This window comes from Scardinius erythrophthalmus (genome assembly GCF_964197995.2).
Source record: "Scardinius erythrophthalmus genome assembly, chromosome: 13".
NCBI lineage: Eukaryota > Metazoa > Chordata > Actinopteri > Cypriniformes > Leuciscidae > Scardinius > Scardinius erythrophthalmus.
In genome coordinates, this window is record NC_138233.1 from 24948065 (window position 1) to 24973072 (window position 25008).

Genomic DNA, 25008 nt, shown 5'->3' on the forward strand with positions numbered 1-25008 from the left:
GCCTGACCCTAGAGGAGCTGACAGACAGCTCAACACATGTAGAGTATTGCTCTCCTTATCACGCTCATTCTCCACAGTATTCCACAGGTGGAAGCTCTCTGGACATTCCTCACTCCTGACGTGAACAAGCGAATAGAATAAAGCAGTCTGTAAATCTGGCACATCACCCTTATTGACACAAATCATAGATTTATGGACTCACGGCCATGTGTGTGTGCATTAAAGGAAGTGTAAAGCACATGTTTTGCAGCTTAACTTCACACACGTACCTGCAGCCTTCCAGCAAATGCTTAAAGCTTCACTCAGTAGTTTAATCGGTTAAACGCTGTGCTCGGATCCTTAAAGAGTATTTTTAAAGAATACTTGTTTTATAAAGAATACTTGTCAACTCGTATATATACCAGATTCATTTAACACTGTAAAAAATGATATGATTAATAAGTTATGACAACATATGTTTTTACATTGCTTTAACTCATCAAAATAAGTTAAGCAATTTTCAACTTTACAAGTTATACAAGATTAAACTCATTAAGTCATTTTAATGTAATTTAAGTTGATATAACTTAAACATCTACGTTGATTGTACTTAAAAATTTAAGGCAGCAATTATTATTCTTTTTTTTTTTTTTTTTACAGTATTACCTATCTAGACATCTGTTGTCTTTTTTTGACTGGAGGAAATCTTTAGCACTCCTCTTTAATCTATTATTAAAAGTAACTTGCCCTGTCAGACAAAAATGTATTTTACTTGAATGGTCTTAATCTGTTTTTTCTTTCTTTTTTTTCTTTTCTTTTTTTTTTTTTGTTGATTGAACAATAAACCATATATTTGAGCCAAATTAAACTTCATAACCAATCTAAACTTCTCAATATGGGAAAACCAGTGATTTCTCATAGTGAGGAAGGAGTTTAGATTTAGTAAGATGAAGTTTCTCACCAGATGGGGGCACTACGACTGCAAAATGGGCACCAAAAACCATGAAAAAAGTCATGTAAAATATCTCAAGAGTGACAGAACTCAAATTATCTGTACAAAAAGTATCTGAATCTCTGAATCACTGCATGGTATAGCCTAGTTTAATACAGTGCCATTATAAATAGCATAATAACCATTTCTCAGTTAAAACAGTTGTTTATTGGTTATGTAGTTATTCATTCATTATCATTATTATTATTATTATTATTTATATATTTTTAAAAATTAATAATCACTTCACTAAGCAATTACTGTCCAGTAACTCACTTTAACCTTTCCTGGTGGTGAAGAGCCATACAGGCTTTCCGCAATGTAAAATCGAATCTTGTTTTCATGTCTTGTTTTAGTAAGATTTCTCACTTTGTCATTTCAAAATGCAGCTGAAAATAGTGTCTCGTCTTTTTTGAACTGCGGTTGCTAATTCATAACTTTGTGTTCTTCCACTCAAAGTTAACGAGCATTTGGTGTGGGCTGAGTTATTTGAAGCAGTCCCAACAACTTCTCGAGTCGAGACCCCAAACCTATCCCTGAATGACATCACGCAGATGAGCCAGTAGGAGTGTGGAGCGCAGAGTTTGGGGGCTGGAAATCAAATAGGTACGAGCTCCGCTGAAGTCCCTCTATCACTATCAATGAAGATTTGCATGCTGGACCTAAAAAAAGCGGAATTGGTGAAGGATGAGAATGAATCACTTTGGACATTCTGAATGATTTTGCGGACTTTTTATGGGCTTTTCCTAGGCAGCGATGTGCTTTTCTAACTTTTGATGCGCATCTGTATGTTTCAGCGGCGTGGAGAGACAGATGCAACTTTACGTTTGAATGAGGAACGCTTTTTTCTGTGTATTTCGAGAAGTTTTTAAAGTTGGAACTATAGTTCACCGTTAAGTTTTTCCCTCGTCCCACTTGTTCTTTGCCCGCGGGACTTCATTTTCTGTGGACAAGACGTGGATAATTTTTTTTTTTTTCATATAGCCTACGCATTAGTTTGTTTGCGTAGTTTTATTGTTTTTGAATTTTGTTCTATTGTTATTAGACTGCTATCAGCCTCAGAGGATATATATGATGCGGTGGGTGCAGTATTGGGGGACAGTGGCTGTGCTGTGCGGGCTGCTGTGCTCTGCTGTCAATGGATGCCCGCATAAGTGCAGTTGTTCGGGCTCTCATGTGGATTGTCAGGGTCAAGGCTTCAGGACGGTGCCCAGGGGAATCCCGAGGAATGCCGAGAGGCTGTAAGTACGCCTATTATCGCGTTATTTGAACACCGATAATATAATGACAGTGGCGCATGTCGTGTCAACGTCGCGATTATATGTAACGTGATAGGGAGATGCATCTTTTTTTGACTTGAATTTTTTGACTTGATGACTTGTAGTGTCTATTTTACACTTGTTGAATGGTAGGCTAAACACAATGTATTATTAATTAACATGCAAAAATAATAAGTGCAAGTTGTTTTGCAGCTATAAGTAATTATTTCTCCCTGGAGACCTGACACAACATGCCTTTTACTAAAAGGTTTAATCCCCCCCCCCCCCCCTGACTACAGTTTTAGCCAGTGCTCTAAAAATATTTTAAGTTGCACATAAAACAAGTATTATAATAGGACATTTCACAAAAAAGTTCTATTTCAGTCCTTCACTTCCAAATATGTAATTACTTGCCATTTCTTTGTAATTAATTCTGAAATTTGAAAATTGTTTCTATATCAAATTTTCTCAGTTGCAAGGATTTTTAAAAGCAACTAAAGATATATAATTAAATAATCAATCAGTAGGCTACATCAGTTTAATAATACATCATTAATAGGCTCTTTAAAATACCTCATCTCTCAGATGGACAAACGGGAATGAAACAGCTCTGATCATGTGACTTTTTGACCAGGCATGAAAAAAGTGTTCACATGAAATCAATATTTTTCCTTGACAGCTCTAACACATCAGTATATTTGTTACCAGTTGGATTAAATGGGTTAATACACTGTATTTTGTGTAATATGGGCATCATTGTAAAATGTTGCTATAGTTTTTCTTATTAAGATGTCTGAAGTTGATAAAACCAGATAACATGATACTTTTTATGTTATTTTTGCTCAATTGATCAGGCAGTTGTTATCCTCTTTAAACACTGTTATGCCAGTAATTAAAGAAGGTCAGTTTAGTTCTTAGAGTCAAATAGATTTAATACTTGGTGTCATGTTTTTCTGTACTAGAGGATGTACATACATTTTAAGTACTGTTTAGTTTAATTTAGCAGTAATTCATGCAGTGTATAACTGTCAAATGCATGAGTTCACGGTTCAGTGCATTAATGTGAGTGTTTAAAGAGTTTGTACTCGAGTAAAATCGCATTTCATTAATTCGATTCAGATTGTTTTAAATGAGTGTTGAGATATTAACTGCTCTTCATATGTGTCCACATCTGAATGTTGAACAGCATTGCATCTGATTCTTTCATCCAGGATAATGAGTTTACACAAACATTAACATGATTAATGGCCATATGGTGTGAGTGTGTGTATGTATCTTGGCTGTATTAGTTGGGGAAGTTGGGGAACCACAAGTCCGTTGAGGGGCGCACTGCAGCTGAAGACTGACTCTCTTATGTGTTTAGATTACTTCTAACCACTGGTGATTTTCACTGAGAAAATATCCTTAATTTCCCTGTTTCCACCTGCGGCACTTCTGTCATGATAAGCCATGACAGTTCTTTAAATATCATAACCATCTGTTATAATATAATATTTCGTTTTTTTGGATTTGATAGGAAAGGCATCCAGTCTGTTCAATAGCCAGAAGTCTGGTTGAACCTTCCAACCTTTAACCTCTAAAGGTCTTTTCAGTGGAATTTTTCATGTGGAGAGAAAAATAAATAAGGGTCATGACCTGCGGTATATTGGATTTGTTTTAAAATATACCATGTCAGGTTGCATCTTGCTTAAACTAGAGACAGATGTAAGTCATTCACGGTGTGCAAAGTATTTGTTTAATGACTTTGCATATTCTTGATTTTATTAATCTAAAACCAAGCAAATCATCCAAAACTTGCACCAAGCTACGGCATCTGTAACATACATGTAGCAGTTTTAAGGACTGCTCAAAGTCCCGGAGGACACGTCTCCATGTCTCATGGGTACGATTAACGCGCCACCAGGTTTCCCAGAGCACCCTGGAGTGTTGATTAAGCTGTAATGACTGTACCTCTGCCCTAAGCAAGGCCTAGTTACCCACAATTCCAGAGTTCAGGCACATTTCCCTCTAATAAATGTGCATTTATTTGAAAGGCTTTTCTCTCTTTGACAGCTCATATGATTTTGCGCTCATTAATAGCTCCTGTCGCAATTGTAATATCCCCTTTCAGTCACTCTCTCTCTCTCACACACACACACACACACACACACACACACACACACACACACACACACACACACACACACACACACACACACACACACACACACACTCTCTATCTCTCTCCCTCTCTCTCTCTCTCTCTCTCGCTCTTTCACTCTTTCATCTCTCTTGCTTTAATTTGCACCAGCTACGCACACACTTAGTAGCGTTTAATAGCAAATTCTCTCCTCCGGAGTCTTAGGCCCTCTCGCAGTTAACACTTCAGGAACAATGTGGCACTTTGTGGCTGGCGTAGTGTGTTTGGTCTGCTGGATCAGGAGAGAGAATGGCAGCATTCCCTTCCTCTCATCACACTTTGGGTCTCTTAATGAAGTTTCGGTGTGAAACCGCCAACTCCTGCTTTCCCAACTGGTGGCTCCACCCTAGAACGCATATACGTGTATCAGCATTTGCTTATGCTGCATGTCATGTTTTTTTTTATCATAGCAGTGAGTCAGTCAGCGGGATAGTGTGTGTGTTTGTTGTGTTGGTGTTGGAGCGAGTCAGGAGGTGGGTTTGTGGTCTCCGGTGCCCTGCTGACCTCAGTGGGCATATGAGGAGCATATGTGAAGTCTCTCGCTCAGTGAGCGTTCACACACTGCAGCCTGCCAGACAGCTGCTGGCACTGATTGTGGGCAACGACTCAAGGGAACGATTCGCCACCCAACCTTTATGTTTTCATGTACGGAAAATGTTTAATGTGCCTCATTTCAGGCACTGCATCAAAGCTTAATGCTGTCTTTGGTGAGTCTGGGAGCCTGCAGAGCCCTTGTCACAAACGTCTCGAAGAGGTCACTCCGAATGTCCCGGACTCAGAAGTCTGTGAATCTTCCAAGCTTGTGTCACGGAAGGCTGGGTTTGATAATGTGCACGCCTCCGGGCCATTTCGGGTTTACGAGGGCTCTTGTTTTGCGGGCTTTGTCGCCAAAGCAACACGAGGGCTTCGTTATTCTCATCAGCACATCTTGTTAGTTATAGCTTAGTGTAGCTAGAAGTGACAGTGTTTATCCTAAGCTAACAAATATGAATAAAACCGTGTGTGGTTTTATGATTTTGTTACTGTGATGTAAGTTTCACAGACTCAAACACTGGGTTGCAGCTAGCAACCAGTAAACAAAGAATCAAACCAGAATTTCGGAATGATTTGATCAGGATTTTACTAGGCTTTTGGTACGCAGAGAGAAAGCGGATGTGACTCTATAATGAAGTGTTGGGGAGGAAAAGTAGTTATGCCATTAACTGAATTTTCAGAAGTGTGACAACTTTTGTAGTAAAAAGCTCAGACAAATAGTGATGTGGTGTGACATTTATTTGAGTCCCTACACATTTTACACCCTGTTTGCTCCATGTAGTATTTAGTTAAATGCTGCTGTTCATTTATGACTGTAAAATATGATTTTTCTAACTTCATTGGTTGTATGTATTTAGTTTAAATGTATGTTTAGTGCTGTTAATTGCTTCCAAATATATTATCTGATATGCAGAGCTTGATTAATGTGGATTTCAGCAGTGGCAGCAAAGCCGCCTTAGTACTAAATTGAGTTCTTTTTCGGCTGCTTATTGGGCTTAAAAAGTCAAATATACACAAAATAATGTCAAGATACTGGTTTTAGCTAATATTCTCATAAACATAGTCAGTTATGTTTTAAGTGAACGTAAACAGTTGAGAAAGAAAACGCATGTGTAACAGTGTAATGGATCTGTGCTTCAGGTCTTAAAGCGACAATATATAATTTACCTAATATAGTTACCATACCTAATATACCTGCAGCCAAATTATGAGATAATATTAAAAAATATATATATGGCAGTTTTTCCTCATGGTATCAATGTCGAAATTGTGGCTAGTAACTTTGGTAAACCGCTAGCCACAGTGACTGGTGAACCAAAAAGGTAATGTCAAGCCCTGATGATATATGTCAAAAAGATATTGTCTTTCACATAGATTCACATTCACAGGAGTTTGCTATATTTCATTTGTGGCTTGTGGTGTAGCTATATAGCTTGACTGAAATCTAGCTACTTTAGCTTAGGAAGTAACGACTTCAAAATTAAAAGTGCCCTGTTTAACATCAGTTACAATGGGAGAAAGACAACAGCCTTTTTTGGAGCAATTTATACTGGCAACACAATTGGAAATAGAGCCAGATAAAGCCAAATAAATAAACCCATGGTGGCCTGGCACATTTAGATATGGGGACACTCGTCGGGACCCTTATTTTTGACTGCTGTTCCTGGTAATGACGTCTTTGGAAAGATGGTGGGCTGGGGGATGGGGGGGGGGTATCCTTGGTTACCCCTGGAGTCCAAGATGAGACTTGTGTTATTGATGAGCCTTTTGTAGCCTGGCTGTCATATTGACTTTCACACAGAAGTGTTGAAGATGCCCTTGTCACCTCTCAGCCAAGCGTTACTCTAGTAATTTAAGAACTCATATACTGTGAAAGAACACCGGGCCGTCTGCGCTATTAGCTGTCAGGGTTTGAAAATAAACCATCCAGGGGGCAAACGTTCAAAAGAAGAATATGAAATAATTCATTTTTGTCCGCTCTGCTTAGTGTGAAGTGAGAGTCCTTCAGTTGAGAAGGCATCCAGACATGGCTGTAATGAAAATATTTACTGAATGAAACTCTTCCTGAGATAGAAACTGCCAACACTGTGCATAAACAATACAGAGAAATTCAAAGGCGCATTGGCTTCTTCATTTTCACTGCCTTCATCCTGAACCTCCAGTGATGAGTTGGCCTTTATCCCCATGGAAAGACAGTCCAACCCCCAAATCCAATATGTCCTATAAGACAGATTGTCCAAAGTCAATAAACAATCATAACTTCTCATGCTAGGTAATCAGGAATAAGAGATTACATTTTTGTGGTTTTGACTGCTAACATGCAGAGATTTGTCTGTAAAAAAAAAAAAAAAAAAAAAAATGTATATGGAACCCTGTGATGGTTTCAAGGAATATGGAATCGTTAAGAGCTTTTGAGGTGGTAGTAATATGTCAGGAGGTGCACTTTAGGAATTCTGGGACGGGACTGCATGTGTCCAGTGGGGATGTGTGGTAGCCACATGGCTGCTGACTGCATGGCTCATGGGAGATGAAAGAGCGGTAATAACACTCCCCCCCCCCATTTCACCTCGCACAAGTGCAAACGAACAAGCGTTTCGGGCGAAGAACGTCCAGAGAAACTGGGAAAAGGAAAGTGCTCTGTTATGGGTGAGTGAGGAGGAGGTAATGAGGCATCTATCTGTTTAAAATGCACAAAATAATTACACGCTGTTACATGAAAGTTATTAAAATATCCCTATCTGTGTCTATCCTTTAGCATCTGCTTTCTAATTTTCAGTGTCACTTGGATGCCTTAGTGAATTACTTCAGTAAAGGAGAAATGTTAATTAATACAGTCATTTAATAAAGAGATAATAGGTTGCAGAAATTAAAGTGTTCTTCCGTTGACAGTTATGACAGTGAACTTGTTAATTCAAATGCACAGGACAAGCATAATCTCATGTGGTCTTTATCTGTGGTTATCTCAAGGCGTTTAGTTGTAATTAATCAATAGACATGAGAAACATAATTTGTTCTTTTGATGTATCGTCTATCTGTTCTGATAATAACTTGTGCATCTTATGAGGAGAATATTAATGTGTTAGTATTGATAAGTGGGACCCTCTAAGACATCTAAGGCGTCCAAACCAGAGGTCCGAAAGGAAAAACTCATTTAAGATTCCAAACAGCGATGAGAAGCAGCGTTCAAGAGGAAATGGAGCATACCTATCAGCTTTTGAGGACTAGACTAGCGTGGCTTTGAGGAAAATAGCAGAAGATTACGACAGGAAACACATTGAGAGGCAGGGTATCATATGGGAACAGAAAAAAAAAACTTTTGTTTTCATGGACATTTTTCTTGCGCGACTTTGAGGTCTTGGTCGCCTGGGGTGTTGCAATTGCAGCCCGACACAGTCAAAATAACCTCCAGCCAAAATCGCAAAGATTCTTCTCTTTGTCCGGTTTCGTTCTGAATAGCACATTTTACCAGAGTGGTTTGCCGGCTTATGACCTGGACGAGTCGGGTTGAGTGGTCTAACGGCATGCGTGGGTGGGGTGGGACCCCCGAGGGGGGCGCATTGTTAGAGCAGAACACCTGCCGTTTGAATGGGCACCTTATCCCCTCAACAAATTAAAACAAACAATAGCCAGTAGGGGGCTGCCATATCTGTGAACTCCACCTTGTCAGTGTGACCGGAGGTTTGATTGAGTATCTAGGAAGTAGGACTTAGTTTGCTCCCCAGGCTGTTAACACGTACTGTAAAAATACTGACACGGTGAGGATTGAAGTGAAGGATCGGGAGAGGAGGAAATGTTATTAGTGGGATTACATTGCAAGCAGGTGAGAGGATACGAGATGAGAAAACTACAGAAGGGAGAGCTACTTGGAGATTAGGACGTGAAAACAGAAAGAGAGTGACGTGGAGAGACTGGGAATTTAGTGGGAACACTGTATGTTTAGAGTTATTGAGAAGATAAAAAAAATCAAGGAAACAGGATGCATTAAGATTTTGGAGTTCAACTCAGATACTTTGAATGTACATATCTTTAAGTGATGAGGTCTATTTGCAAGATATTGTACATTAAAGACTGCATATTTATTTGCAAATGGTTAATGAGTTGAAGGGATAGTTCACTTTGAAATTACATTTTGGTATGTTTTAGCTTACCTCAAGGGCATCGAAGATTCAGGTGTCTTTTTTTCCGCAGTAGTTTCAATTTTGATATTTTTAGGTCAAACCGTTCTTGTCTGTCAGTCATATAATGCAGGTCTGTGGTCACTGTCTCAAAGAGCATGCACCGAGTCCAAATTAAAACAATTCCCCATCGTCCAAATTAAAACAATTCCCCATCGTTAGTACACATTGATGGCCTAAGACACGAAACGAGCGGTTTGTGTGAGAAAACGAACAGTATTTATATCGTTTTTACCTCTTGTAACACAGCCACGTCCAAGTGATCTGAGGGCGCGGGCGCTTCCTGCTGTGTGACGTGTGCGCAGACTGGTGCATAGATATATATACACTAGATGTCGCCTTAAAGACATTCGTTCCAATGAACTGCCGTAGTCAAGGTGAAATCTAGTGTAAAAGAAAAGAAAAACAATCATAATGAACTTTCGAATGGTAATCTACCTCAAGAATGATGATAATCATCAACCCTGTTAAGTGAAATAAGCTCTTTACATTACCACACAACAGAACACGATAAAAAACAACAACAGGATAAATAAAGTCAGCAAACAGTAAAGCAATAATCCTACAGTAATCACATCATTTATTTATGCTGCAGTGCGTGCTGGGAACTCTCAAACTCGTAACATGCATAATTAGCAGTTGTTTAGACAACTCTATAGGACAGTTGGAACAATTTTTGTGGGAATTTTTTTCTTTAACATTTTTTTTTTTTTATTCAGATCATTTACATGTCTATCTTTATGCTCAAAAGTAAGTGTGAAAGATTCTGTCATGTTTGGTTTTCAAAGCAGATGAGGGCCTTGTTTCTAAACCAAGTGTGCTGCCTACCTACTCACATTTGATGCCCAAAAATGCTGCCGCCAGCGAGAAGAGGATCATGTTTTGGACTCCATGGCCTGCAAATGGCCTGTCCCCTGTAATATGTTTCCTATATGGCTAATATAAGTCTGCTTGATGTGCGTTTTGTGGTTCTGGGGGAATCTTTTGAAATCCAATATGCCTTTAAATCAGATTTATAAATGTTTATGTATATTATGAGAAGCACACTGAGACGGCCTGATGTTAGTGTGTAAGTGTATGCGTGTGTCATCATATGTCACTGTATATTTCTCAGCGGTAATCTTTTCAGTGTGGCGAGGCTCCAGTAAACAGTGTCCCACAGAGGAAGTCAGTTCGTATCCATAGGCATGTATACTCATTTCAGTGAATGTATACAATTTTAGACAAGCTTGAAACAACTGATAAAATAACAGTCTGGGAAAAGTATAAGATATTGACTAGAGTGGAAAAATACTTAGTTTGGTAATATATAATTCACTCAGATGCAAGAAGAGACGTTTCCCAAACAAAAATGTTTCCATGCAATCTGTCTCTCTCAAGCAGTTTATTCCCACATTTCATTCGCTTTGCTTACATACAGAACAAAATATCATTCCTCTGCCATTTTTTTAGCCTTTAGTTGTCTTTTTTTTTGCATGAAAAAGAAAAAGCAGATAAACATATTGAAAGAAAATAATTGCATTGTATACAGTTATTGTACAGACACGACAGAACAGAAAAGGGCAGGTGTACATTAACGTGATCCCGAGCCATGTGCGTCGTGTGTGTGTGTATGGGAACGTTTAGAGTCGAGGCAGAACAATAGCAGCATGCTGAAAGTGAGTCGCCTCCAGCGCAGTGAATGCGAGGCAGAGTGGCGGAGCTGATGTCGGCCTCTCAGACTCAGTAACCCGCAGCATGGCACTAATGCTCGCTGGCAGACGCCAGCTTTGAACAGCGTTGCCCCGCGGGCATCTGGTGCGAGTCGGGGCCGTTGAGGCTCTGCCAGGGAGCCTCTGTATTTAAATTCTCTGTTTACTGACTCTGCTGTGAGCTGAGACTTGAAAAATCATGTTTGAAAGCATAAGTGAAATAAAAAGCTTTTAACTTTTTTTTTTCATCCCCTCTCCCTTTCCCCCCCGTTTTTCTCTCTCCAGGGATCTGGACAGGAATAACATCACCCGGATCACCAAAGTGGACTTCTCTGGCCTCAAGAACCTACGCGTGCTGTAAGATGTCACTCTGTATCTTTCGCTCTTATGGTTAATCCTTCCTTTAACTCCCAAGTGCCCCTCCTCTTCCGTGTTGTCTTTACAGTCAAAGCCATCAAAGGTTTCGAGGCTGAAAGCCGGGAGGATTACGGCACAAGTCATAATAAAACAAACTGACATTTAAACTGAGTAAATCCGACACGTTTAACATGACCCTTTGACTAAACCTCGCATGAAGTCATTCTCTTAGATGCAGTCAATCTTCAAACCTGTTCTTGAGTTTGAAGAATATGTAACAATATATTCCATACCAGAAACGTGAACTTTTAAAATAAAAAAATGAAGGGACGGCTTGCTAGTAGAGGCGCGGGTCAGTCGTGATCTAGCAAGTTGGGTTCCTCTAGAGAAAGTGTTCTTGCAGCTTAATGACTGTAATCATGTATTTCTCCGTGCTGTTTTCTTCCTGAATGAAAGCCCGTAAAAAGAGAGGAATGGAGATAAAAATAAACAAGTGAAAAAAAGAGGAGTAAAATAAACGCCCAAGAGAGCAGTCGTAAGCAGAGGCAGTGGCTGGCGGGCTGCACAGAGGCAGTTTAAGGTGGCTTGTGATTAACGGCCATGCCCCAAAAGCAGCCTCTCCCTGGGAAAAGTGAACAGCCTCGGCACCCCCTTATCTCTCTGGAAGACTTGCACCGTATGATAGCGCAGGACAAGCCTCCAATCTCACCTATGCACTCTTCATGCACGACATTCACCCTGTGACATATTATTTTCCCACGTGAAAGTCCTCAGAGAAGTGTTAGCTGCACTACAATTTATTAATTTACAAGATTATTTAAAAATACTGTACAAATATCATAATTATTCGTTTTTTAGATATCAAAAGGTTTTTGGGGGTTCTCTCCACATGACATTTTACAACCTGAACTAACCTTGTCTTCTCATAATTTCGTCAAATTATCTGATATTTTAAAGTCATCATGAAATGAGGTTGCGATAGTCTTTTCTCCCCTATTGTGATGTATATCTGAATGAAAGACTGGGGTTTAGATCTATCTATTTGCAGCTTTATTAATAATAACACTACTAGCAAGCAAACAGGTGATGGGCGACACTTAGACAAATACAAGTATTCATAGTCAAGTACGGGCACAGGGTCGAGTAGTGATGGGTGATTTCGAAACACTGCTTCATGAAGCTACGAAACTTTTGCGAATCTTTTGTTTCGAATCAGTGGTGTCAAATAAGGTGATAAACAATGTATATTATGAGAAAATAAAAGTATTTTTTTGTCCTTTGATGCATGTAAACATATTGTAGGAGACCTCCAAAACAAAATTAGGAACCTTTAAAAAAGAGGGGCACTTGAAATTTCCCACTCGAAATTCCTCAGAGAAGTGCCAGCTGCACTGCAATTGGTCCTTTGAAATAATTTCTCTTGTTTTTTCCCCACATGAGTCAAAATGTTGGTTGCACCATTTGACTTTGATTTGATTATGAAGTAAATTGTTCATAATAAATGACCAATAGCTTTGAAATTTAAGATTGACCTTACCTTGGGTCATAGATTGTTTCTATTCTAAAGTCCTCAGGGAAGCGCCATCTGCACTGACCTGAGTCCTGCCTATAAACCAGCACTTGGTTAATGCTTAAGGCAAGAATAACAAAGACTATTCCAGCAATACCATGTGTCTTGCTTCACCCTTTCAATTGAGAGGTCTTCTATTCTCCTTGTCAGCCCCTGTGAAAGCATAGGTGTTTGCCTGTGTCCCATTTGTTTCCATGCAAAACTTCAAAACATTTCTATAAAGATGAGAAAGACAAAGAACAGAAACAGGGAGAGATGCTGAAAAATGAAGAAAAAACTTGTTATTATTCTTCAGCACACACCAAAACCCATCTGGTCAGGATCGAAAGGGATTACGTTTAATGCCAATACATAAACCATGGCGGGGTTGATCCCCTATTTGTAAGAATGAGGCAGATTGTTACTCAGACTTAGATTTATGTTTTATACGCAGACTATATGATATGTTTGTTATCAGCAAAGAATGCAATTATTACGAATAAATCAACTTAGGCCCTGATCGCTTGTGTTTTTGGCCTCACCATGCTGGATCGTGCCTTAACCTGTTATTCAAGCTGTGGTATTCATAAAAAAGGCCTTAGCGAAGTGTCTCATCTTTTCCTGACGGAATGATATGACAAAACATGGACTATGGCTGTAAAAACAGTTGCGTGTCTAAACATTTTCTTTAAAAACATCATTCATAAGCCCAGAAAGCGGAAGTCCACTTTAGAGACATTTTAGGATGTCTTTTGCTTCAGGGGGTTGTCTGTCTTTGTGGGGGATTGCTTGTATTATCCGGTGCCGAATATAATTTAGTGGCTGTGTGCGTTCTATGCGAGTGTCTGCATGTTAGTTCTAATTCAAAGAGACTCAAATATAAACAAGAAATAGCCATGGAGATGTGCTGTCTTTGTAATGCATCTGGAAAATTTTAAGGGCCCTGAAATATGACAAAGTCTTCAGAGTAGAGGACAGCTCTGAAAATACCCTCCGGAACGTTGTCACAGGCATGCTGGACACGAATGAGGGTCTGCTGAGGCAACCGCACACTTCATAAAATCAGAGAAAAATCTCCTCTGGTTTTCATGAGAAAAAGGCAGTTTGCTTATCAGTCACTGTTGTGAAGTCTAGTCCTCTTTCAACTGTCATTTCAATCACTCTGGGAGGCTAATCAATGTCAGTTGAAGTTGAATCGCTGGAGTTGATTGAATAATGAAGTTCTTTTTTTTTTCCCCACAGACATCTGGAGAACAATCAAATAAGTGTGATCGAAAGAGGAGCATTTCAGGAACTCCGACAGCTTGAGAGAATGTAAGTATAAAAATAGAGGAAATGATTGAACTCACATGCTGTCATGATACATATTCCACATGTTTCTGTATGTGTGTTTTGGACAAAATAATTTGTAGCTGTTTATGAGCAACACATTGACCTTGTCGGTTTTAATCTGAAACATCTTCACAAATGCGAAAGGAACTTTTAGAATTTGGAGGTGACCTCCATAACTTTCCTTTTTTAAGTCCAGTGGGTTTACGTGCTTGTTTGCCCCCTGACATCTGGAGCGCAGCCATTTGCTCTTTTCTGGTGAGAATCTTAACACTTGCCAGTGAAATTGACCATTGGGTCAGACCAAACATGCTAGCTATTACTGCAGTTGGACAAGGTCAAAGAATGTCTGGACTGTAGCTTGCCTGTGTTAGCATCCTTGAGTTTGTTTATGTGTGAATGTCTCTGTGCGTTTCATTCCTTGTAAATGTTTGCACGGGTCTGTCGGTGTTTAACCGAGTCTGTTGGCAGCTGCCGCCACGTGTTAGAGATGAACGTACGTCAAAATCAGCAACTATCATGAAGAGAACCGAAGTTTGTCAGTCTGTTTACCACCTCTGAAGAATCTGTCTCTGTGGGTCTGGTTTATCTGGGTCTTAAGAACTACATTCCTCAATGTATCACTCGTATTTGGAATTTCACAGCATTTAACTCAATGACCCACTCTCGGCGGCGAGACGGCCAGTGTGTCCACATGCATTCCCTCCATCTGACACTCGAGTGTGACTTTTTGTTGTTGTTGTTGTTGTAACCCAGCAGACATATAAATAGCTTGACCCCACTATGAGAGCAAGTGCTTTAGAAATACTGATACAGAAACAGAAAGAACAGAAAGGATTTCATGCAGCATGTTGTGACTTTGGTGCAAAAAAATAGATAACATTTATAATCCATGGTTTAACAAGGGTCAAGTTTTGAGGTAACCAGTCCCATTGATCCCTCAAACTAAGGTCAATGACAAATAAGAGTATCCATGATAAAGAAAACATGTTCCAAGTTCTTTGAAGTATACTCTTCGTATTTCATTTTGTTTCATATGGTTAAAAAAAAAAGTAATAAAAAAAAAAAAATGTATTTACTGCATTTATCTCCGAAACGGTCAGAAAAGAAACATACATTTTTACATAATTTTTAAGATTTTCTTTTCTTTATGATGTTACGTGGTATAACCATCAAGTGAAAAAGTAACATTTTACTTACACCTTGAATACATGTGAGTCTACACATCTTTTTAAAAACTCTACCGTTCAAATCTTTGGGGTTGGTAATTTTAAAAAATGTCTTGCTCACCAAGGCTGCATTTATTTAATCAAAAATATGCTCAAAGACATGCTCGTCATACAACATGTACGTTAAAGTACTTGAATTTGTGAATTGCAGTTTTAATTTATTTTTAAGTAAATCGATAGAATTTTACAGTAGTCACTGTCCCATAGATTTGTGTAGCACAATTGTAAGATACCATACAAGTCAGACAGAATGATGGTTGCTGTGAATTTGTCTGTAGTTGATGCTCACTAAGGCCGTGTGTCCACCAAAGCGTTTTTTTTCCAGAGGCTAGCATATTTTTCCAATTAACACCATAGGAGCGCCACATTTTTTAAAACTCCAGCAGCGTGACGAGGAGCTGAGCGTCTATTTCACACTGAGCGCTGTGCGTTTTTTACCGGTCGCAGAGAGTTGAAGAATGTTCAACTATGGGGAAAACGCAACGCTCATCACTGTCACACTTTTTGCCAGCCGTCCAAACGCAGTGGAGGAGGGGCGGGACAAATACCACACCGACCAACCGCCACATCCTGCTTGTACAACGGTAACAGACGAAACAAGAGCCAGAGCAAATACTTTACATCAACATTTTTATATAGAAACAATACATCTGTGAAATGAGATACTAGAACACTTCTGCGGATCATAGCAAGCAAAGCAGCTCAACTGAAAAAAACAAAAACAAAAAAACGCTGCACTGCCGAAGCGCTCTTAAGCGCCCACAGCTAGGCGTTTGCAGCAGAGTGCCTGGCATTTTCAGCTTGCTAAAAACGGTTTGGTGGACACATGGCCTAAGAGAAAGTCAACTCTTCGCTTGTAGAATGAGTCTACTTGAAGACTTCAGCAAGGAACCAAGTCATAGAGGTTGTAGATTCTCAAAAAGAAAAAAGAAAAAGTAATGTTTCTCCTCCACATACCTTTGGTTTGCTCCATGACCCTGCATCCTATCATCAAAACCCATACTCGCGTGATAAGGGTCATACCAAATCCCACAGTCCGTCTGGCCAGGCTCATGTGAGTGATAATAGCCTTTAAAGAGCACTACTGGAGATAACCTAGGCCTTCTTCAGAGGAAGTACATTTATTTCCCATCAGCCCCTGCACAGATGTGACTCCTGACCCCAAGATGTAGCTATTGGCCTGTCGTGATGTTGCTCATCCTGATAGCAATGCTGACCCGGCTTGTTTCTTCAATCAGAAAGATGGATTGGTCTGTCCGTGTGTCGTTTGTGTTTGCCTTGTTGTCTCATCCATCTAGGTATTCAGATGCCTGCATGTCTATGTGCAAGTCAAACAACCTTTCCGTCTTTGTTTGGTTTTCGCTCTCTCTTTTTGCCTTGGATAATCTAACTGCACAAACACATACCCACTGATCTGTGCTCTGCATAAGGTCATTCTCACAGTGTCTTACGTTTCATTTCTTACCTCCTGACGTTTTGACCACACTAACTCTTGCCCTTCCCCTGTCCTCTCTTCCTCACAGCCGCCTGAACCGGAACCGGCTGCAGGTCCTGCCGGAGCTGCTGTTCCAATCCACACCCAAGTTGGGCCGCCTGTAAGTCATCGCTTCCCTTTGATATCAGTGGCTGGAAAAGCTTGCGGTCAAACTTCCCACTGTTTGAATTTTGATCATTGTACTGGAAAGGATCTTGCTTAAATATTTGACTTTCCCAAACACTGTTTAAAGGACGCTGTCAGTGCAGGGATATTCTGTGTTATTCCTTCAGCCCGTCCAGATGTGATTCTTTCAGATGGACCAGGAGTCCCAGCCAAGCTTAATGTGACACAACCTCTCCCGTGCTCTTTATGGAGAGGAGAAGGTGTGCTGGAGGGAATATTTTTCTTGGATAAACGAAATCTTATTCTGAATATTTTCCTGCTCTGCTTTGAATCAGGGACATGTTCTGGCTTAGCCGTCGGGGAATACTTCATTTATGAATTTAGAGTCGTCAATGAAACTAGCGCGATCAGGTCAGGCCCGTGCCGGAGCAAAGGTTAAGCTTTACAAGTGTTTATTTGAAGCCGATTGTGACACGGTAGTCACTCTAGAGCACCATTAAGTTCTGCGAGCAGCTTTGTGTTTCTCAAATGTTTCCATGAGGCAGAGAAGATTAGATTGGTTGGCCCTGATGCTGGCATTTGAAGCTTTTTATGTAATAGTTTCCCTGGTTTGAAATATTACAACACACGAGTTTCTTTGCTCGTCATTCACAAGCTACTACATTTGCATGATATACTGTATGACACATGGTTGGTCACAGCAGTCAAGACTACAAATCTTTTTTACAGCCAACTAATAGAACATGCATTTTATAGCTTGATATTAAAAGGCATTATGGGGACTAGCATTGGAAATTACAGTCTAATTTCCACACCAATTCCTGCAGTTTCATGGAAGAATACTCCAGTGTTAATATTCTGACTGATACCGACAAACTAATAATTATTTTATAATCGATCATGGCTGATAACGATAATAAAATAAAGTTTGTCTACATACAAATAAAATGATAAAGATAAATATATCTTGTGTCCTTAGTTTCATGAAAACATGAATGCATTAATGATATTACAAATATTCATTTGAAACTTGTCTGTATTTTTATCCATTGAGGAACTGTCATTGGACTTAGGACATATTCTTCTTCTTTCCAACAGCAAATTTAAAGTACAGCATATTTGCTCCCTCTTGTTTTAACATTTGCTAAATGTAAACCGGAGTATGCCTAATGAAAGTTGTTTAGGGCGGGAGTGGTTTATGGCAGGGCTTGTAACCTTGCCTTGTCAGGGTTCGTTACGCTGGTTGATGTTAGTGCGATATGAACGGCCTCACCCGTAACCTTCCCATTAAAAAACCTCAAGCCCGGCCAGCTGGGGAAAGCAAGCCGACCGTGGCGCACGCAGGAAGGGTTAGGCGGAGCGAGGCTGGGGCTGACCGTGGCCAGCAGGACTGGGAACACTGACAGGTGTCAGGGAAAGGTAAGGAGCAAGTTTTAACGCTGAGTAAGACTGAGGATGGAGTGGAATGAAATGGGAACAGAGGGCGTGGCGGATGAATAAGGAAGGGAAAAGAGAGGATGGTAGCTGTTGGCCGACGAAGACAGAGAAAGACCGGTCTGTGGGTCGTGGGGGAAAAGCCCTGCAGAGACGTGTGCGGTAATGACTGCCGGAGGCCCTTTGTGGTCAGCACTCTCTGCAGCCTGGAAAGATTGTGGTTACAGTTACAGATTTCACTGTGTGGACTCAGAAATGTACCTCATACTCAATGCAAGCATACTTATACACCCTTTATCCGGGGGTTTGGTCAGGTTTCTAGATGTTCTTCCACCCTTGCCCTGTTCTTAGAAGGCTAGATCTTTCTGTCTAGCCGTTGAAACCGAATAATGAAGAGCGAATGACGAATTAGAAGGCAGTCCCGAACATGCCTGCTCCTATTTATTAACGGTGCAGCTAAATGGGCCCCTATATTAACTTCAGTTCCTGTTCTGAGACAGGCCTCTGCGCTGGTAATGTAGGATATTTTGGTCAGTGATACCCATGAGACTCAGTCACTCCCTGCCATTACCCAAAGCTCAGGTTGCATGTGATTGGTGCATTAAGAGGAATAGGAAAGCAGAATGCATCATCTTGTCTTATGTCCCCTTCCCCTCAGCCAATTTTAAACTTTCCCTCTTTAATCTTCCTGGTACAATTATCCCGGCAGAGGCGAGCAGTTAGCCAGCATGAAATGACCACCAAACAGCGGCGATGGCCTTTCATAGCTACATAGATTGATTGAATCTCGAGCCTGATTGGAGTGTCGAGGTTGGATTTTTACCCTCCCTAGATTTTGCGTCACGAAGTACGTCTTTTGTTTTTCTCCTTTCCCTGACAGGTTTATGTTCCTTTTGAGCGTTTGTTTTCTTTTATTTATCAGAAACAAATTGCTATCCCACACATCAAGTTTTCTCCCCGCGTGTTTTGTGGGGTTTGGCCTCCTCAGCCTTGCAAACACAAACCATCTTTCAGCTCCAGACTGAATCTCAAACATGACTCCTGAAGTCGGCAGCCTTTCTGAAGCTATTTAGCTCAGTTGTTCCCTTAATGAGCTCTCCATAGCATGATTTAAAATAATTGCCGTTATTTTGCAAAGTGTACTGTGCTTTAAAAGCCTTGTAATGGCATTTTACGGCACAGTTAAGTGATTGGTTAATGACTTATTTACCCTGGACTCTGCAGCTTTACCTTGGAATATCATTCTAAACCTATATGATATTCTTTCTCTTGTGGATCACAAAAGGAGAATTTTTGTAGAACGCGCTGGTTGCACTTTATAAAGAATGACAACTGCTTTTAAACCATAAAAAGTCAGCGAAACAGCATGAAAGGACAATATGCGCTATATTCAAACTCTGCCGTAGTCAGCTTTGTGCGACAAACCAATTGGAATTCATTCACTAAAAATCTTCCTTTCCAGTGGGCTGTTAACTGCTGAGACCCAAAACTAAATAATTTTTTGACAGTTTGACAAAGTTTGATAAACTCACTTACTGAATGATTCAGTTTTGGAACGTGAACTGATTCTTTGAAAAGATTTGAATAAAAAATGGTGTTCTTAAATCACTATTTCTCTCATGAACTCTCTTAAATGCTAATGAATCGAGAGCAAGGATGTAGTTTCAGTATGTTCTTCCTCATAACTATTGTATGTCTTTAGAAGACTGGAAATATAGTGCATGATTCAGAACTACTTTTACTGTGCTTTTTTTGTCATTTTGGAGCTTGACAGTCCCAGCCCTCATTCACTTTCATTATAATGACTGGCCAGAACTGACATGAGGGTGTGTAAATAATTACAGAATTTTCATTTTTGGGTGAACTATTCCCTGAAATATTTGGGTCCGGAAAAGCTGTAATAAAAACAAGCAGTTGGGTTCTGCTGCTGTATAAATGGTGATTATCAAGTAATAAGGGATAATACTGAAACTCCATGTTATTATATTGCTGTGTAAAGCAATGCAAGTTTTGTCTACCCACAATAGCTGGCTAATAATTCAACATGCCCCAAGTACATAAACCATAGAGCTCTGGCTCAGGGCTTTCAGAAGTGGCCTACTGATTGTTTTCAGAGAAATGAACCCTCTCTGAATCCAGCCAAGCGTCTTCCAAAATAGGGCTGCGCTCAGCCGGTTTCAAAAAGCTAGACAGCTTTGTGATTTACTCCAAAGACATATTTAGATAAATACAAGCTACAAAGACTTTGGAGTCCTGACAGAAAGCCAACTATATACAGAAAGCTCAACGAAAAGCTTAACTTTTTTTTTCTTGAATTGTACTGGTTTCCCAGGGTCGTGAGCTGATTGATGTACACCGGGGAACTTTGAAATTCACAGTTTAGTCCTGGTAGTGGAATATAGGTGAGCTAACCCCCCTAAGGCCGATCAGTCAGAGGAAGCTAATATTCTCCACTAAGTTCCAACCAGAGAAATGTTAATGACCTGCTGTGCTGTTCTTAGATGGAGGCAGTGGCATTTGCCGGTAGCTTTTTAACCTTGTCAGCCTCGAGGAAACCGTGCACACGTGGGTCAGACAAAAACCAAAGCAGACATCTGCCCAAGGCACTGCCCACGCAGCACTTTCTCTTTCTGCTGACAGGAGGAATGAATAAATAAACCTGTTTACACTGTTTTGGTGAAGGAATTTAGTTTCATATCTTTGTTTCGTAAAACTGCTTCAGAGACTGCCAGGTATTGAAAGTGTGAAATAAACAGTGAAATTAAATTGTTTAGATTAAATGTTTAAGCTCACAGAAAGAAAATCCAACTTAAGCATGTGTGCTGGTTTTAGCTGGTTTAAGCAGGTTTCCCTGCCTGATCAGTTGAAAAGTGCCAAAATCCCCCCTAAAACTAGTCAGCAAACTGGTCTGACCAGGCTGGGAGACTAGCAAACCTGCTTAGGCTGGTTTAAGATATTCGTCTTCATCAAGAATGCGACTTGTATTTAAGTTCAGGTCAGAAATGTGTCTTGCTACTGACATTTAAGTTGTAACTGTTCAAATATGAAAGCACACATCTTCAGGATCAAATACATACCTGCCCATAAATTGCTACCACTTTTTTTGTACTATTGAAAGATGTGAGCATGAATATCTTCTGTATGCAGATGTTCAGGTTCAGTCAGCTGCCAGATTCTCTCCTACACCACAATGTGTAGTTTGCAGCTGTAGGCAAAATCTAGAAATCTGCTGGCAGTATATTTTATTGGACGAGAGGTTTATATGTATGTTGTGTGCACCGAAATATCCCATTACATGTGTAAGCAATTTAGCATCCAAATAAAGGAAAATATGCACGATAGGGGGAATGGTTAGTTAGTAAATTTAGATACACTTAAGGCCTCCTTTTCACATTGTTGGCACAAGGTTATGTGAAATAAGTTTGTTTAGTTTCCTCTGTGGTTTATAAAAAGTACAATCTGTGAAGACCATGCAAAATCCAGTGGCAGTTGTGAAACCGTAGAAATTTATGGTCAGATTGTTGAATCCGAGAGGTAAAAAAGTCATTGAGTTTTCACTGAAGGCTGTTGACTTATAGTCTCGTTATACGTTTCCCACTTTCACAGCATGTTGTGGAGTCATATCCTCTCCCTGGACACTGTTTGTGCCTCACTCAGGCGCTTGAGATCTGGTGGTCTGGATGACAGGTTGATTCAGAGAAATGGTGGCTTGTGGGAACACAGTTTGCTGTATTTATGAGGGAGATGAGGCAGGTCTGTAGCGTGAGTAAATCTCTGTCGTGGTGTGGGGCCCACAGAGCCACCCAGTGTTCCTGAAGCTGCACTGCTGTGACTGTTGGACTGTGGGGATTCTGCTAGCGTCTTATGCTATTGGTGTAGAGCAGCCCAGTGTCACTCACGCACGCGCGCCTCCATAGACCCACCAGAGAGAATCATAGGTCACTGACTAACCTAGAGTAAACTATTGATTCATTTAGAAAAGCCTGATTGTTAAAAATTAACCTAAAAAAATATGTGCTGTTTCCTAATAGAAGTACCAGATGTTTTCAATATTGAGTATGATAAGACAAATCTGCACTGCACAGAGATTGTTTTAGATTAGGTTTGTACTGCTGTGTTCGTGTTAGGTTTGTACTTTTCGCCTCTTCACTGCAGTTTCATTGATTATTTGACGCTGAATCCTCATAACTCTATTAATAAGCTTAGCTAGAGGCAGGATAATTACTATCATTATTTCGTTATTGATTTCATGTTACCCTGCGTAAATGATGTTGATAAAATGTCTTACAAGGCTGTAGATGAAAGTAAGAGAAAATCTGCAGGGAAGTTGTAATGACGATTGATTTAAAAGCTCAGTAACATGTCAAATGCTTAGAGATACATTAAGGTCAACATGAAATTACTTTTTTGACCTATTAATGCTGCCTTCACGTGCTATCGGAAATTTCCCACTTCCCACTTCTGAAGTCGTTCATGTCCATTTTTTAACTAGGAAACTAGTATTTACCATAGTTCTGATACCATGTGGCAGCATTCGTTTTTAGTACGTAGTTCCAAGTCTTTTAATGCATGTGGCAGCATTAGTTTTTAGTACGTAGTTCTACCAGAAATACTCGGGAGGCAAAATAACGTAACAAGTATGCATTTATTAACAGCCCAGCATGCAACTATTATTATATAAAGTTCTTTGGCGTAGGCCCCGTCTGTAGCTCGCAATCCGAGGGTCCGGAATCTGCATTTCCTGCCTGAAGACGAAGGCAGGGGCGCAGCCGACCCCCTGGGAGGTATGGGAAGGGACCATCCTGGTGGTGGTGGGGAGGATGGAGGGGAAGGGACCATCCTGGTGGTGGTGGGGAGGATGGTGGGGAGGATGGAGGGGAAGGGACCATCCTGGTGGTGGTGGGGAGGATGGAGGGGAAGGGACCATAGTGGTGGTGGTGGGGACTCAGACATGTGTAAGTACCGATCTTTTATACTACAAGTATTAGAATACTATTGGATAGATGAGAAGGTAATAGGCTAAGTGACGTAACAATTGAGTCTTCCCGGCATAGCTTTCATTTCCAAGTCTTTTAATGCATGTTTCATTGGTATGCATTGGTAAGTTAATACAAAGTTATTTTTTTTATCTTTGTAATGTATAATCAAAGTATCATAACATGCGCCACCTCGGCTGAATTCACGAAGCCATCTTATTTTTTAACCTATTATTTACTTTAGAGTTTCAACTGCCAATTTCCAATCTAAGTAGAGGGCTTATTCTAAAATATTCCAAATAATGAAAGTAAAATGAGTATTGTAATGTAATGTAAAGTAATGTAATTTCGTGTTGCGGCTTTAAGATATTTTGTGACGGGTCTTACGGAAACGGCAAAGGAAGATATTCTGTTCAAATACTCAATCTGCGTTTTAGTTCACAAGACCTTTAATTGCTAACATGCAAAATGTGTGCATTTGTACTTCATTCAAATCTTCAGAGTGATCTGCATTCTGGACTCGGCCAAGATGTGTCTCAGGAGAAAGAGCGCATAGATAGAGTATCCCGGTCTACAGAAGCAGAGAAGACCTAATTCGTTGTGTTGATTGAGGGCGCCTATAATTTGGGAAATAGTTTGGGGCCATTATGTGCCGGGGTGTTTATCACAGGTGGTTCCCATGACGACCGGTTGAGATCGTAATTGGATTTAAATGGGCAGAACTGCTTGCACATGTTTGAAAGAGCATGAACGAATGCACTCCAGTGACCATGCACTACAAGTTTCCTTCTTTAGCAGCACAGCCTCCAGATGAACCTTCCTGAGTTTGAACCTAGCCTCTCCCTGAGTTTGAAAAATTAAAGGGCTGCCGCTCTATCATCACTATAGTCCCATTAACATCACCCAGACGCAAACCAGCACACTTTGACTGTGTAGATTTAAACTGTTTGGTAAAGATCACTAATGCTACACCACTTATTAAGAGCCCGGGGTTAGAGCTACATGTGTGTGTGTGTGTACTGGTAACCATTCATACAGACCTAACACTGTGTACAAAGAACTTTATAAATGTGTTTATATATACCATTCAAAGTTTTAGAAAGTCTCTAATGCTTACCAAGATTGCATTTATTTTATTAAAATGCAGTAAAAATAGTCATATTGAGAGATTTTATTACAATTAAAAATAACTGTTTTCCATTTTAATATTGTAAAATGTAATGTATTCCTGTGATGCAAAGCTGAATTTCATTACTCATGAAAGCATCATTACTCCAGTCTTCAGTGTCACATGATCCTACAGAAATCATTTTAATATGCTGATTTGCTTCTCAAGAAACTTCTTATTATTGTGTTTTTTAAAGTTGTGCTGCCTAATGTTTTCTTTTGTGGAAACTTTGATATTTTTTTCAGCATTCTTTGATGAATAGAAAGTTCAAAAGAGAATCAGTATTTATTTGAATTTTGTAATAATGTAGATCAATTTAATACTCCTTGCTGAAAAGAGATAGATAGATAGATAGATAGATAGATAGATAGATAGATAGATAGATAGATAGATAGATAGATAGATAGATAGATAGATAGATAGATAGATAGATAGATAGATAGATAGATAGATAGATAGATAGATAGATAGATAGATAGATAGATAGATAGATAGATAGATAGATAGATAGCAGGGTGTTTAGTGTTCTGTAGTATGGACAAGATTGAAGAGGATGAA

The 25008-nt window shown here is 39.9% G+C and overlaps 1 protein-coding gene across 1 annotated transcript in view; it reads left to right on the forward strand.

Moving 5' to 3' along the window:
* Positions 1–1512: 1512 nt before the first annotated feature.
* Positions 1513–25008, forward strand: part of LOC308700472 (uncharacterized protein) — a gene marked incomplete at its 3' end in the record, with an annotated part of 106356 nt that continues 82860 nt past the window's right edge. Inside the window, exons 1-4 of the mRNA XM_081382106.1 lie at positions 1513–2211; positions 11094–11165; positions 13957–14028; positions 16796–16867. Of these exons, the coding sequence (XP_081238232.1) occupies positions 2042–2211; positions 11094–11165; positions 13957–14028; positions 16796–16867 (386 nt within the window). The 5' untranslated portion in view covers positions 1513–2041. The remainder of the gene's footprint in view (positions 2212–11093; positions 11166–13956; positions 14029–16795; positions 16868–25008) is intronic.